Genomic DNA, 17,211 nt, shown 5'->3' with positions numbered 1-17,211 from the left:
CTAACAGCACGTACCAGCCCTGGCAGGCAGCATACCAGCACACGTACAGACCATACAGACCCAGCCTCGAACTGAGGCTGGTTAATGCCAGTCAGCTGCAAGAGATTATGCAAAGAGTTCCTATTAAGTGCTTTGCTACTGCCAATCGGCTTGCTACCATGCAAGGCTGGGCTTCCCCCTCTTCCTCTGTGGACCATAACTACAAGGAAAGGAAAAAATTAGGGAAATTTTCTAAAACAAAATTCAGAAAGTGAAGAAAAGTCCACCCTCCTTATTTCATTCAGTGGCCTAGTGAATACTAAGCTAAATTTTGCCCTTAAAATTTTTTTCACTATGTCTTAAAATATTAGGTATATCTTTAACACGATCAAACATCTATGCATGTTATTTAAACTCTAAATAAAAACACTCGCTCTTCCCCACAAGTTTTGTATTAGCTAAAATGCTAAAATGCATATTAAATATCTCTTGGGCTTCTAAGAGATGACTTTCCGTCACAGACAAATTAAATACTTTTAAAGCTGAAGTTTTGAGGGAATTCAAAAGAGGAAAACTAAGTATTTGTAACTAATAGTAGTGTCCTCTAATGGGCACACACTAGAAACTAGACAGAGAAACAAAGAGGAAGACAAGACTCTAGCCTGCAGGCATCTGCAGTGCCAGGAACTGGGTGCAGGAAACTCTCATTCACTAAATTTTCCGTAAGTAGTGTCTGTGCAGAAACAGATCTTTCAATAGGCACAAACAGCACTAATAACTATATAGGTATACGGCTAAAACTTTATATAAAGCCAGTTAGGTGAGAAAGGTAAACAAGGGAAATCAGTGAAAAAAGTCCAGCTGCACATGGTGGGAGAGAGAGAACAAAAAGGTAAATGTGTTACACAGCTAACTGGTTCATAAACATCTACCACTATAGACCGTATGGATTTAAGATAAAGGCACTCTGCTTAGAAAAGAACCCTGAAAGATAAATCGCTTTGATTGTCTGGACCTTCCACTAATAAGAAAAAAATAAATACAAGCTATATACAAGCTAAACAAGTTTAGTTTGTCATTATACTTTTGAAATTCATATTTGACTGTATATGTCACCAATAAAGTAACTACAATTTTTTTTTCTGTTTTCGTCATTAAAATGTTTATCAAATCATGCTGAAGTATTCATACTGTATCCCTCCAAGAAAAGAGGCTGTTTTTCCTATTCTCACAGTAATGAATTAGTGGGATAGAGTAGAGCTAAGGGCACGTATGTGCTTTTAGACGTTTTCAGAACAAAATTATGAGAGCAGAAAGAACAAAAAGGACTATATATTTCATCCAAAAACTTTTATAGTTTATTAGAGTTCCAAACCCAAGTTTCTCTTTACTGAACATGTTTTGTTCTTAGCTTCTCATGGATAAAGACTTGGGGCAATTAGACTTTCAAACCTCCTTAATGAAGCTGTTCAGAAGAAAGGGGTAAGTTGACAAATTATGCTCAAATCATGCTTGATAAAGAAGCAGTGTCCCAAATCCAACAACAGACACCCTAAATGAACTTTCTGCTGGACAGTATTTTCCAGTCAACGAAAGCACACATCATAAAAGATAATACTGCTTCAAGTGAGATGAGGAACTCAGCTTATGGGACAACATAATCAGTTTAGCAAAAGGCACAATCAAGGTAAAAACTCTTTACTACTCAAATGCAATAGGATTTCCATATGCCTGACATGCTTCTAAATCAAAAGCCAAAAAATATAAGCATGAGAAAATAACAGCTTTTCAGTCTTAACGAAACTGAAAATTTCTTTAATGTCTTCCAGTTCAAAGCAAACACCATTTTTATGCTAACTGAGTTCCGAAAAAAATTCCTTAGTGAGTAGGATTGCTCTATTCATAACTAAAACTACTAAAAGGCTGCAATTAAAAAAGTATTTGAGCAATTTCCAGAAGTATTCAGCATTGGATTAACTGTTCTCAGAGAAGTCTAAAGAATTCTGTCATTAATTACAACAAGGTGCCAAAAAAAAAAAAAGTAGTCAAATACAACAGTTCGAAAACCCTCATTCATTATTCTAGCTCATGGAAAACTTTAGTCTGTGATCAGATTGTTTGCCATTTACAACAAAGGTTCTCAATTAACACCACTTTGTTTCACACACACACACACAAAATGAGGTTTTTCCCTAACATCAACTCTAGTGGTAGACTTAAAATTGTTTAAAAAAGTGTGATCTGTACAAATCATTCCCAAAGCACACGAAAATTTCTTCTCCTTTTATCTGGCCCAAGAAAAGGAGTCTAACCCACGGGTCAGTTTTGGGGAAAAATTACCATTTCCAAATCATTAAAGAATATGATGGCATGTGAAGGATTATTTTGCAATTTTAGGATCGATAAAATAAAATTTCAATAAAACCAAAAGAAAAACAAAGCTCAGATTAAATTAGTATTTACAAACATGAAGATATTAACAGAGCTCTGCTTATACGTTTGCCTTTACACTTTTGTTTTGATAACAGAGATGATACAGAACCACACATAGGCTGTGGTCTTAATTGATCTGTACGTGCCTGGCCTGTGGAGGCAACTTCATGAGCAGGCTGGTATTTCTCCAAGTCTCACAGTAGTTCACTTGGAGAATTTCGCAGAATTTCTCAGGTTATTCAGATGACTATTTTCAGAGTACTCAGGTGAAGTCAGATAAACAATTAAAACCCTGAGTTTTCTTCAGCTTCATAAGATCCACATAGAGTAAACTGTATCATATATTTAAAGTATTTGGCTATTGCAACATAAAACAATGGTTCCCAAACTTTCTGAATCAACAGACCATTGCCGATTTTCAAAATTTCTTACATAAACTACCACTATTCAGCAAACCCTCAACTGAAAACGTTTCCATGGATCAGCCTTGTAGTTCCTATGAAAATATAAGGAAGTCGATAAGAACAAGATAACTAACCTTCCAATGACATTTATTGCTTCTTTACATCTGTTTAACATTTACCTGTTTTTAACTTTGCAATAAGTAGTCACAAACAGCCTGTCTAAACAGAACCATCCAGGGAACTGTTATTAATGGCTAATAAAGTCGTTTACGTCGTGGGGAAAAAAAAAAGCAGTTCTTCTAATTTGTGACAGCTTTTCCGCTTCCCCTCTTTGCCAGATTCTGATTTGTAGAAAGTTGAAACAAATCCTGAATGCACTCAAAATTTATTGATTGAAAATACACTTGGAGGAAACTACAGCAATTAAAAGTCTGATCATTTTCTCGTTCCATTAATTTGTTTTGTAAATTCCAACAGTTAAACAAAAAGGAACACTGCCTTTTCCAACAGCCATTTCCGCATTCCAAATAGCTGCCAGATCAGAAATGTTCTCACTCTTCCTTAATTACATGGCTGCATAACAAATCCACTTGAAAGTCTTTCTGTGGCAAATAAGATACTTTTTAGGGCAAAGTCAGGCATATGAAGTAGCTCTCTGACAAAACCTCAAACAAAACTGCGGGTTTACAAGCTCTTCATAAAAATTCCGAGGGCACGTGATTCATTGTACAGATGTTTTTTAATGGATTCATGAGAGAAAAATAGGAATGCCCATAAATAGCCTCAAGAGAAAAAGAGTTATTCCAATTATTTTAGTTAATTGCAATATGCGATTCAATAGTAAAGTGGTCTATGCAAATAGGTTATTTTTCTACTTACTCACTTAAAAGTTCAGTAATGGTTATGGTTTAAATCTTCAACTGAGTAAAGACAGGTGAAGCAATGAAAACATCCACATTAGCAAAAGACTGCTTCCATGTTACTACAGAAAACTTGATTTTAGCCCTTTAAGAGTTCAATTAACCCTCCCTGCCAGTTTAATACAGCCTGGACAGAAAAAGTTTAACTACACCTGACCCTTGTCATGACATGAGAGTGTTCTAATCCAGGAAGCAGCATGCTCACAGCAGCCTTCTCTTGGTCTTGGGCTGTTAAATGAACCTTTCTGACAGAACTTAGGAAGACTTCACTTGCATATAAGGAGAATTCAGGAATCAGTGGTTTTCAGCCTGAGGTGTCCATGGACTACTTTTAATGTGTCTGCAGGAGATAACTAAAATCCAGCCAATTAGGAGTAGTCTTCAGTTGGCTATCTTAAAACTATACAAATCAGAATTGAAGTAATTTTGACGTCAGCTGAACTCAGTTTCTTTGCTGTACTGTTTACATACAAAGGGTTGTTCTGGCTGTGAATTCCACGCACGTGACAGTGCTCACAGGAAATGAACTCCTTAATGTGTATCCCATTCTGGACTTAAAAGTTCTGATACTTAAATGAACATCATGGTTTTCACACAGATTTTTTTTTCCAAACAAAACTGGCTGCCAAACCGAAATTTATTACCAAAAATAAGACTATCATAATCACTACGAACAACATGACCAGATTCTACCTTCAAACATAGGAAGTCACTGAATATACTTGTTATTAATTGCAGACATTAGAGCAAAACCCAAATGGAACGTGCTCTGTATCTCAAACACTCCTTTTTGAACTGATTTGCTAAACTGATATATACACTGAAAAATATCAAACTCAATTTTAGTTTTGCTGTTTGGAAACATATATTATACATGCAATTTTTGGAAGTCCTGTCATAAAATTAGAGAAGTGTAAACAATTACAGAAAAAAGCTCTTTTACAGGTGTCCTAAATTTCATTATGGTTTCCTGTCTTTCTGAACCATGAAGAACTGTGACATTCTTTTGATTTGTGATACCAACGTAAGCATCATTTTACAGATCTTATCAAATGTCTAATTGTACATAAAGCATAAAATTGATTTTGAGTATGCTAGATCTAACAACTAATTAATACCCCACAAAATATTTCAGCTCATAAATATGTAAATATTAGCTTGCTAATCAAGTTTTAAGTGCATGCCTTCAGTGAAAGAGCAGTAAACAATTTAATTTTATAGCCATGAAGCTCAAAGCTAAGGCTCAGCAATCATTCTAAATACAGTTACAACAGAAAATTCAAATCTTGAGTGTTAACCCTACTTCAATGCACTTTTGATAAAAAAAACAGGTAGACAAGAAGATACATATACAAATTATGCATCTAAAGTTATAAAAATAAATTTCTTTACCTTTTAGAAGAGCTACTTTAGCAATAGGTTCATTTAGATCTTGGTCATCCATTTGGGCATCTAAAAAAAAACCCCACACCTTTCAGAGAGCAGGTAGACTGCAGACGGTTTTCATATACACATTCTTTAAGCAAAGAGAAGCTTTTGCATTCTTCTCGCTTTACAACAGTTAATTATGAAGTTGCAAAACAGACAATACTGCTCTAAGCTTCTGTCTGGCTCCGCAAAATACACAGGTTCTCCACTCTTAAGAAAATGCTTGTGATTAAGTGATTTAATTCAAACTAATTAGATGTTACAGAAACCTCAGTTAAAACTTACCTGTAGTGTCGTCGCTGCTTTTTTCCTTGCTTGGACTAAGAGTGTCCGACAAATCAGATTCTTTGACTCTTGCTTGATTTTCTGTAAGAGACAAGGAAAATCAACTATAATCAGTAAATGCTTTGTTCAGTCTCTTAATCATAATTCCTTCTATGTATCTATTTATTTAACTACTGCTAAAAGTCAATAGAAAACAACATAGTCAAAGAAACACAAACCTGGTGGTTGCTTACTTCTTTGTAAGTCTGGGCTAAAATGGATTCAGCATCACTAAAATCATTAATCTAGTCTAGCATCTAATAGGGGATGCAACTGTCTCATGCACAGTTTGAACTTTTATTAAAGCTGTATTCTTGCCAGTTGGAACTCTGTGCAAAAGCTGATTCAATCAGGGAACAAATAAGAAAAGAAAACTAGAACAATGCAGATACTGTAACAAGAAAGAAAGAAACTGTTGTTAAGAATAAGACTGTGCTTCAGTATTTTGGACAAATAGCATAGCAGCAACAAGTCTTGTATATACTGTACTGTTAGAAAAGTGTGATATGAACCAGTAAAGAATCACAGTAATATAAATTAATATACTAATTCCTAGAAAGACTTTTCGGCTCAAATTGTATTAAGAGAAGGCAGTCTAGGTCCTTTCTGCCAAAAAATTCCTTCATGAAATATCTGTTCATACACAATTCGTCACATTATTACATGCAGCTTAGTGAAGCCACACAGTTTTCTTTTTTTTTTTCCCTACCAGTTCTAGATTTTTAATGGAGACCAGACATTTTCAAAAGGTGAGGGGACTTAATTATACTAGTGCATCCTTTTCCCACACAGAAGTATCCCTGACTCAGAGTCTAAACACTTTATGAGGCTGTAATTATTTTTTTTTTTAAATAACCATTCCAGTTTACTTCTGATGGGTCCATTAAAGAAAGGCACACCAGCTCTCATGTGGACAAACCCAGTAAGTCTATTGCCGAGGAACCATGTCACCAACATGCAGGTGAGGTTACACATAATGAAGTCTTTCTTGGCTGACTATGCAGAGCCTTGGTTTGACAGCATTGCTGCCGACCCACAGATTAACAGAATCATAGAATGGTTTAGGTTGGAAGGGACCTTAAAGATCATCTAGTTCCAACCCCCCTGCCATGGGCAAGGACACCCTCCACTAGACCAGGTTGCTCAAAGCCCTGTCCAACCTGGCCTTGAATACTTCCAGGGTTGGGGCATCCACAACTTCCCTGGGCAACCTGTTCCAGTGCCTCACCACCCTCTTTCAGTTTAAAGCCAGAGGTTTCCTCTGAGTCTCAAGTTCCAGGTAGAGAGAGATATATAAAAAGGCATCATTACAACGTTCCCAGTATATAGACTTTACTTCTACCATACATGCAGAAAAGCACGGTGAACACAAATAATTTCTTCACACATAGATGCTGTAGATGCAACAAAAAAGGACCAGGGCACAGGAAGAAAGATGCACAGCAACAAGTAGATCAAGTGTGTTATACCAATAGGGTTTAGTATATGAAAATGTGTATAAACAAAGGAGTAATGAGAAAGCTTGTGTGCATTGTTTTTTCAAATAATGCGACAACAAACAGAACTAAACACCCTCAAAATGAAAGAAGTTAAGTGGAAACTGAAGAAAACCTGTACATCTACACAGGGAAATTAGCAAGATGACAAAACACAGACAAGTTAATAGGAAAAAAAAGTTTTCTTCATCTAACACCAAAAATTTTCTATTTCTCTGCACCAGAATAACATCCTCTTGTACATGAAACAGAAAAAGGCAAGAACAAACAAAGCAGCTGATCAAAAGCCAGACTCTTCCTATTCTAACATAACTGAAATCACTGGAGGGGGAGAAGGGGAAAGCACATGTACACTTAAAGCACATTAGGGGTTCGGACCTGGCAGCTATTCCAAACATATCTCTCATGACTTCAGCAGACTTCAAAGCTCATAATGACTGGAGCAGTTAAAAACCTGATGTTTGGGGATGGTTCTTTGCTAAAACAAAAAGGGTACTTCCCTATTCTTAGGAGTAAGGTTTTTAACTAGTATCTAAAGATGTTACAATACAAACAACTTCACACATATCATATAGAATCAAGCTCACAAGATTGCCATTAAAACTGTAATAATCACTAAAGCAAGTAATGCATTCTTTTTAAAGTATTAAGAAAAGTATATCCTAAAAGCCTCACCCATGTCGTTTATATTAGTGACCAATCCAAAAGTGCTAAGCTGAACAGTATCTGTATCCAACTAACTTTACCATATCTGGTCATACATGGCAACACAGCTTTCTCGCTCTGTGAGAAACGGGAGGAACAGCGCAAGTTCCAACCGCTGATTTAGTTCTCTCTCCCCTCACCTCCCTCCCATACTCCCCTCCCACCCACCCTTGGGTACACCAGCTTTTTCATCCCTCCTATTCTCCTCCCCCTGAAACAAGGCACAAGATTAGGCACCTGAGGAAAGATGCATCAGTTTCTACATCTGAAACAGGAGAAGTCAGTAAGAAAAATGGTTTATAAACCTGCCTCCTATTCTGGAACCAGAGTCATAAGCACAAAACTCTTTCCTGTACCATATTATTTCACAGCAGTTGTCCCTATTTCCCATAATAAAACTGAGCTGAGTAAATATAGCCAAAATGAAGAAGTATATTAAAATGTGTTGACATCATACATACTTGATGAGTTAGAATATATTAACAAACACTAAAAATAGCTGACCGCTTTGCAAGATAACTGGCATGCAAGTGTTACGTTACAGTTATTATATGCATTCTTTTGCCAAATATGGCATGTTGTCTATAGCTTATTCACATACAGAAACAAATTAAAGGTGCAATTTCATACATTAAGGTAAGAGAAGATAAATTGAAAAGTCTCTAAAATACCAGAACTTTAACAAGCTAACATTTATTCAATGCAATAACACTCTGCAGAGGGACAAAGGGTAAAGAAATGAGTTAGTATGTCTAGACATTAATAAAAAGCTACAAAAGTGGAGTCAGCCTACAAGTCCAAACAATCTTACATTATTAGACACATAGGAAATATCGATCGACACACTTTCTAGCATTCATGATTTTGGCACTGCAAGATAAGGATGACTGTTCCTTGACAACATAAATCTTTTCTAATTAGATCCTTGTATTTCACTTGCTTTATACAGAAGAGAAAAGTGTTAGAAATGCACATTTATATTTTACTTGGAAAAGGCATGTTTAGGAGGTTAATAGTTATTTTAAAGTTATGAGGGTGTAAGTTAGGAAAAAGTCAAACTAAAATACACTTTTATTTAAAACTCAAAGTGAGACCAAACACTATTTCTATTTAGTCCTATAATAAAACCAAAAACCTGTTTGAAATTTATGCAGGCACTAAAGATTTAAATAAATTTACAAAAATTACTTTTTTTTTTTTTTTTTAAAAATACACATTCAGGCAGGACCTCAGTCAAAACTGAGACTAGCACTTCATGCACTCAATCTTCAAAAATGGTTTCCTTTAAATCTTTTTACCCTACAATAGTGTTTGGAGCAGAGTTCAGTAAGCAACATATCTACTCTTCATCCATTTTTTTTTTTCTCAAGTGACTATTCAACAAAACTCAAACTGCTAGTTTAAGACAGAACATGCACCAAAGTGACATAAAAGACATGCTTTAAAAACAGATAAACAATCCAGAAGTCTAACCTTTCAAAAGCTTTGTTTCTTCCACTTTGGTTAGATGTCCTTCATCTATGATCTTGTCTGCCAAACAAAATAAGTGTTACTTTCCAAGCTCAAATTAAGCAAGCTTTTCCCTGCTCACATCTACGTAGACTACATTCCATGACCAAATTAAAAGCTGATAATATTACTTCCTACTCGGGCTTGAACAAAAACTTTATTCTGGCATGGAATAATGAAACAGAGCACACAAGCCTATTGGAGCTTTGTGATAAAGTGCGTAATTATTTCTTCTACGATTTATTAGCTTACATTATTAATGCTTCAGTTCACTAATGAGAAGTTAGGAAAATTGATTTTTATGAAACTTGAAAAAAATCTAACTGGGAACAATACATTTTTCAAGTTATAGTTATCAAAAAAAGGAATTCTAAGAGCTGGTTGCCTGCAATAGATATCCACCAGACATAGCAGAAATCTAGAAACATGCCACAGTAAAACAGCAATTGAGAAGCCACCTCCACATCACAAGTGCTTTAACAGTGCCTATGAAAGGTACACAGAAATAGCCTTTCTTAGCTTAAAACTTTCAGAGGGCTGCACAAACTTCCAAAAAGTTGTGCATGCATCACATTCAGGTTCACAAAAGTTGAGTTTACATATAGCATTGACAGGGAAGTCTATTCATGTGTGTCAGGTGCATTAAAACCTAAAACATGGAATTTGAGACTAGATTGCTAACTTCATCCTAACTTCAGCTAGGACATGAAGGCAAACAGTAAGACCAAGGGAAGAACAGGTTTGGATTAATCAAAGACAGTAAAAGAACTATTGAACCAGTAATTAATTGATTTCTTTTTTGGAGGAGATTTCATTATTTCAAATTCCTTAACAACTGGCTAGTGATGCCAACATGCAAAATTATTGAGGGTCACATATCTTACAGATCACATAATCAATTTCTATGCAGTAGATCTTGCCATTTAGACAATGTTGAAAGCTGTTAACACCCACTGAAACATCAGGCTTGAAGCTGCCTCTGCCTCCACTCTGCACACTCCCTGCCGGATCCCTGACCATCAGGCAGGGAACCCAGTTTGCTGGCTACCCCATGTGATGTTAACAGGGAACCGAGATGCAGAGAAGACTGGACGAACAGCGCATACAGGAGAGTTCAGATTAAAGAAGCTGGATGACAGTGAATCCTTTTCAAATTTTGGATCAAAAAAATAGCGATCTTTATTCAGCATTTCCAGCTTCAAGTAGCTCTGAAGATTAGGAAGTCTCTGTACCCCTCCGATGGCATGTTGCTGTAACCATGACAATCTAGGGACAGAGGCAGGACATTTGCACAGAGGTATCTTTGTCAACCCTAGACCGTAGACAAGCTTTCAGACAAAAAAACCCTGAAGTGTGAAGTCCGGTTTGCATGGCCAAAAGTTTGTCCTGTCCCCTTCCCTCCCCCAGAGCCAGACAAACCAGTCTACAAGAGATACTCCCTTTTACCTACAAATATTGTCCTGTATTCCTGTAACATTCTACAAATACTGCTTCATAAATACACTGAACAGCACACTGGATTTTCAGGACTGGCTTCAGGACTCAAGCAGCTGTAGGAGATCACTCATCATCCAAGTTCAGAACAGTCTCCAGTTCAGAGCTGGAGAGTCACTGTGCCTAGACTGAGGAAGGCACCGCAGAGAGAATCAAGTTACTGCAGCCACAAGTGAAGAGTTACTGAGTGATATCATGAGCCCTCTTCCATTTAAAAAAAAAAACCACAACCCTAAATGAAAGTCTTCATATATGATTATTCCAGGACTCAGCTGAGGCTGGAAGAGGGGTGGGGAGGAAGGCAGCAAGAAAGCAGATGAATTTTGCCCATATGTCTGAAAAAATCAGCTGAATGCAAAAACCATACACTCAAAGTAGCTATCAGGTACTTCACCTGAAGGGGTAACACCTCCTCTGTGCTGGACTGTTAGCTTAAAATAGGCTTCCGTAATCAACACAAGAAAACTTAGCATTATGAATTGATGGATCTTGGAGTTTTCACAAGTCAGTAACTGTTAAAACCAGAATAATTATAGTACAAAACAAAGAAACTAGTTGTCCTGACCCAGATGTTTTTCCAAACTGAAACCGTTGCAGCAGCTCTTTACACTTTTAAGAATTCTCAATTCCCATGACTAAAAAAAATCTGCAGACTTAGTTTGTTTTTTTTTCTTTTCCATGATGGCTTACCATTTTCTAATGTCCATTACGAATTTCAACATTTGTACAAAAGTTTTCTTCTTGACACTACTTCTTCAGCAAGGAACTTCGGCAGTAACACCCAAGTCCCTTTGCCCAGTGTGACCCAATGCTGCTACAGCCAGTATTTTTCATGTGATGGCTGACATCTCCCCTAACTTACAGCACAAGTAAGCATTCTCTGTGTTTTAAGAATGCTAGCATTAGTATATTTCAAAGCCAACAAAAAATAGTTTATTTCAGCATGTCTGTGTATATTTAGATAACAAAAAGAAAATTGGATGTTGACATCACTGAACTACACAGAATCTTATTCTGCACTCCATTACCACCCTAGTCACTAAAACTAGCAGAATCCAGACAACAATCAGAAAGTAAAAGCAGACACAGCTGTATCTTTAAAACTTCCCTTTTTAAGATCTCTGCATCTTTTCGTATCACTATTTCAGAAAACTTCATAAACTTGAAAAAAAATTTTTTAAATCTTTTTTAAAATCAATCCACATTTTCCCTGAATCAAGATGTGCATTTTTGGCTACCAAAATATAAAGTAGGGTGAGGATCCTACCTTTAATTTCTGGCATAAATAATTTTTATCTTTCATGCTATCCAGTCACTACTTAACAGAAAGCAAAGAGTTACTGATACATATCATAAATAATAATATTTTTTACTGAAACAATCTGCTTTGAAGTTAAGCTTTCAGTTCATCTTTAAGATAGCGTATGTTTCCTTTCGCAGTTCAAAGGCAGCTTTCCTTTAGGTTTTTAGGCATTTCCTATCTTTTCAATTTAAGAACTCCCTTTTAGATTTAGGTTGCCTATCACTATGTGTATATAATGGTTAAGATCTGTTAACGTTACAATGATTACTTAAGTAACATACCCCCAACACATTAATGTTTTTGTATCAAATTCATCTTTGAAGGAGGCCAGTTTTGAAGACCAATGAAAGGAAACCTAGCCCTCAACACACAAATTTCAAACCATCTGAAAAAAGTGGTACAAAGAAGCTTTAACTTTACTTTCCACCTGCAGGTCATAAATTCATGGTTAAGTTGAAAACAGCCATTCAATCCATCCAAAACCCACTCCATTTTAGATAAAGAAAAAAACCCCAAAAACTTAGTAAAAAAAGCAAAAAATTTACTTGGATTTGAAATCATAAATGCAAAAATCACACGATAAGGAAAAAAAATAAGGACACAAATAAAGAAGAGTTAGATTGGAGTGAAAGTCAGGAAGCTAGCAGGGCACCAAATCTCTCTTTTGCCTATACATCATCACCATTTTTGGTAAAAATTCATATTGTGTACTAATCAAAGAAGGACCATGACTTTTGCTGTCAATGTCACTGGTTTACATCAGCGGTTACTAAAAAAAAAGTTATGAAATGAGCAACAAGTGAACTGGATGTAATGATCAGAAAGTAACAGACTTCCCAGATCATTCAGAGCAGGATTTCATAACATTCTATAGATGATGTAGATCAGGATGATATCGTGAGCCATATTCTGCTTAAAAAATGAAAATAAATAAAAAATATCTTTAAAAACATACAGAAGCCAGATTTTACAAACAATGCTACCCAAGTTAAGCAGTTGCAATGCAGCTTGAGTAAGTTTTTAGTGTCCTGTTGTTCCTCCCCCACCAAAAAAGTTTAGCTTTAGTACCCTGAGAGGTCTTGATTACTCTTAACTGATAAGCACTTTCAATTGCCTTATACCTCTGTAGCAATTGTTTGTATAGAATACTAGATTGTTTAACCACCTAATTTTCCTTCTTGTGCTATCTTACATACTCCACTTCCTTGACTCAAGGTGTTTTTCCTCATTTCTCCGCTTGTGCTTTCCCAATTTAAGTGCTTCTTCCCCAGGACTATGGAGATGTGCACTTTCCCCGCTTGCACCAGCACAAGTCAGAACCTTCTCTTCTAGACAAACTGCATGGTTGTCTCAATTCTCCTTTCTTTTTAGATTTCTATTACGGTTTGCAGATCCTATAGTTTTAATTCCTCTGCTTCTATTACAGAACAGCAAAACCTACATAACACAACTTCAATGAGGGATTCCTATTTCTGGGATTTTTATCATATTATTATTTTTTAAATAATAAACCTGCTTCTTTCCCAATACCTAAGCCTCTGGGCAAAAAAAGCGTAGTATCGTATGATGAACTATATATTCTTCCTCAATATTGCCACTCTTTGTGACATTGTTCTACACTTAAGTATTTGCTGCATGTCTTAAAACTCCAGTTCCCGTCAAGCTCCGAAACCGCAATTTTTCTCCCCACTAGTTCCCAACCCTCGCTGCTGCACAGAGCAAAGAGCAGGAGAAGGAGAGAAGGGTAGTGCTTACATACAAAATGAAAATAATAAATCCCACAGTTTGCAGTTTAACCTCATGATTTTGTGGGACCTGACTAAACATATTTGAATTTGGCAAAGGCAGACTTTCAGTCCAGATATAAATACATGAACTGCTGACTTGGAATCTTTTTTGTTCTCGATTAGATAGTAAAAACTTACACTGTTGCAAAAAATGCAGAATACTGAACCCTTTGAACTTGTATTCATTCTTTTAAAAATGAGGCAGTCGAGGCCTTACAGTTTCTTTAATCTAGCTTTCAATCTCTCAAGAAAGGGGAGGCATAAGTAAACTGATCTTTATTTTATTCTCTCATTACTACTTCAATTGCACGTTAGAAGAATCTTTTACTAGATCCCGATGGTCACTTTTGCTTCTCAGCAGTGACGAGACCAGTCAGATTTAGTTTGCAGAGATGATACTAATACAAGTTTTGCTACAATAGGTTAAGATAACATCCAAACAATGAACAAAGGCAACCAGTTTGTATTTGAACATCACCCAGTGTGCTCTTCATTTTCACTCTAGACAAAAAAAAAATTTTTACTCAAACATTTAACTTTATTCAATACATAAAAATGAACTGAAGCGGATTCATACAAGATCATTGCAAAATTTAAAATTGTTTTCAATGTCAGCCTGACAGAAGACAGTTACCACTCATTCACTTTTAAAAATAAACATTTTTCAAATAAATAAAATTTAAATTTTCTTAGACAAACATTAGCAGTATCCTGCCATTCAGTTTATAGCACTGCAATCCATGACACAAGGAGTAAAGTCAAACAAGTCTGTTATACTTCCTTATTGAAATTTAAAAGGGAAAAGAAGAGTCCAATGGGCATGATGTAAAAAATGATACCGTCTTATTTCTGCTTATAAATACTTCCCTCTGCTCAACTTTAGGTACATAATTTCTGTAAACTCTTAAGTAAAAAAAAAATTCTTTATGCTACAAAGGAGTTTTCTTTGAAATTTAATAGCACTTTTCTCTCTTCATCCCAATGGTATTTTTCTCTCAGTGGACAAAAAGTGTAACATCTTAAGTTTTTCTTTAATTATAGATATGCAGGCTGCGCTGTTCTATTACTCATTTTCAAAAGCCATTTGCTTTGAAAAACATGTTTCTCTTTCCAGAATAAGACATCTTTCTAAAGATTGGTATTGCATATTTATGTTTTATTTTTCTTAAAAGAATCTTAGATTTCCACATAAAAATTAAGGTATTGTTTTCCTTTTTGTTCTTTGTAAAAACTGTTTTGAAGAATGTGTAAGACCTTTAATTATCAGATAAATTATAGATACATGACATGAAGAAAAGGCATCGTTACCTTATCTCTGTCCTACCACTGATTGTGATGTTTACTTAAACTGATAGTGTTAGGCTTTCAACTTCTTAATTCATAACAAGTGAAAAATTACACTCAGTTTTAAACATCATGTGGCAACATAACCACCCTTTTATTGGTCAGAGGACAATAACAGATTAAATGCTAAGAAGAGACAACGTGATCATCGCTTTGCAAGAGCAAAGATACCCTCTTACTACTTAAGCATCTGCTTAATATCACAATGCCACAATTCTATGCTCAGAAAATTTCTGCTACTACAGAAATATTAAATAGTAGTGACAAATTCTGGGTTTTTATCCACCTTTTCTGGGTTTTCTGTTGTTTTTAAAGCAAATGTGATGAACACTCTTGTACTCACTCTGACATTCTATGAACTGATGAATAAAAGTGCAGTCCCCTCCACTCTTTGAAAGAAAGTGCTCTAGTAAAGAAAGAAACACTTAAGTTTACATCTTCTTATCATTTTCAAATTGATGCAACAAAAAATTTGAAAGGTATATTAACAATATTTGTAATTGTGTATTTACAGTGAACTTTCAAAATCTGAGTTAATATGCAAGCAGACAAGACATAACTGAAATGATGTCTGAGAGAGATTAGAAAATAGATTACTCTTTGGAATGGATCAAAAGTTCTTCAACTGCATTTTCAAAGGGTACTTTTAAATACTAAAATCTAATAGCAGTTCTGAAGCATAATAAAAAGCCCCTTACCACAATAGAAGCTATTTTTAAAAAACACCCTTAATTTAACAAATTTAGTAAGAACCAATTATCAGAACTCCAAACATTCTGCATTTGGCATTTGCTGTATTGCTCTTTCAGGTTAGGTGGTGTCAAATGACTTCCACTACATTTCCATTGACAATGTCATATTTTTGGCAAAAAGATTAATGCACATAAGTGATATTTAAATCACAATAAATTTAGAATACATAAGATGATGCACTACTGAAACATGCAACTCCACAGCACTGATGTGTCTAGTTCCTCCCATTTGTTAATTCAAAGTCAGACATGGATAATTGCAAATACCAAATCCAAGCATTGAAGAAATAAGAAACATGTAATTAACCTATATTCTTCAGCATTTTTAATTAGCTTTAAAAGGGCATTTAATAAGTTTTTCTTTAGTCTTCATGCTTATTCTTCATATCTAGTACCCCCTTGAAATGAAAAACATCTCTTAAAAGTGTTGCTAAGTATCTCCCTTTACTTTTTAAACAAAGTTTCACTGCAAAGAAACAAGAATTTTTTTGAAGGGACAGTTCTAAGGTAGAGATCCTAAAACTGAGCTCAATTCCCAGGTTTACCCAGGTTCCCAGGTTTACCCAGGTCCTTCTATGTGACCTTGTTCAGCTCCCAACTCTATCAGAATTTTGCATCTCTTTGGGGGGGGGGGCGGGGGGGAAGGTTCTAACGCTTCCTTTCTAAAGAACCTCAAAAATCCCTTGACCTCAAGAATCTAGCAATCTGAAAAAGCTGCTTTTTAGTACAAACAGACGAAATGTGTTACATTCTAACAAAATTGTTCAATCGTTAGCTTCTGATATCAGAAGCTTAGCTGTTAATATCCAATATTTAATACTAAGCTTTACTATATTTCAAAGTTATTCTAAAAAGTAAACTTCTTTCTAACCCACAAGGACAGGGCTTTTAAAAGACAGCACCGTGGCTATTACATTTATTTTCCATATTATTTTTTTTTTTAGCCTTTTTACATGATCCTCTAAGTGACTGTGTACAAGTTACTCATATCTTTCTTTATATAATATATGGCTCACAAAACTTAAATATGAAAGCCAGGTGTAGTGCAACTCACTGAGAAACATACCACTTACTGAAATAAATCAGCTCTACACAACCTTTATCAGTGTCTTGATGTACAAGCAAGTTACTCTCTTCTGCACCAGAATATTCATATGTGCAATGCGAGAAAATTAATGCCTAACCATCATCATCTTAATACACTTTGTTATAAAAAGCCTCTGGAGAGACTATAACGTGAGTTCTTAGTTCCTCTACTCAGAGTACAGCTCTTCTAATGTCATGGATACCCACAGAAAAAAGTTAATGTAAAATCCTTGTTCTTGCAATGGCT

At 35.5% G+C, this 17,211-nt stretch overlaps 1 protein-coding gene across 18 annotated transcripts in view; it reads right to left on the bottom strand.

Annotated features, from left to right (window-relative positions):
* The window catches only part of SLMAP (sarcolemma associated protein), a 92,018-nt gene that overhangs the window by 21,737 nt on the left and 53,070 nt on the right, over positions 1–17,211 (bottom strand). For 15 of the 18 annotated variants that reach the window (XM_059823324.1, XM_059823321.1, XM_059823322.1 and 12 more), the window contains 4 exons: positions 15,470–15,532; positions 9,163–9,219; positions 5,450–5,530; positions 5,129–5,188 (listed from right to left, as the gene is read on the bottom strand). In XM_059823324.1, coding sequence (XP_059679307.1) covers positions 5,129–5,188; positions 5,450–5,530; positions 9,163–9,219; positions 15,470–15,532 — 261 coding nt within the window. The remainder of the gene's footprint in view (positions 1–5,128; positions 5,189–5,449; positions 5,531–9,162; positions 9,220–15,469; positions 15,533–17,211) is intronic. The other 3 variants (XM_059823329.1, XM_059823334.1, XM_059823337.1) reach the window with 1 other exon arrangement.

Source organism: Gavia stellata, chromosome 12, assembly GCF_030936135.1.
Source record: "Gavia stellata isolate bGavSte3 chromosome 12, bGavSte3.hap2, whole genome shotgun sequence".
In the NCBI taxonomy this organism is placed as follows: domain Eukaryota; kingdom Metazoa; phylum Chordata; class Aves; order Gaviiformes; family Gaviidae; genus Gavia; species Gavia stellata.
The sequence above is the reverse complement of the archived record's forward strand: the minus strand, read 5'-3'. Positions and strand labels throughout refer to the sequence as shown.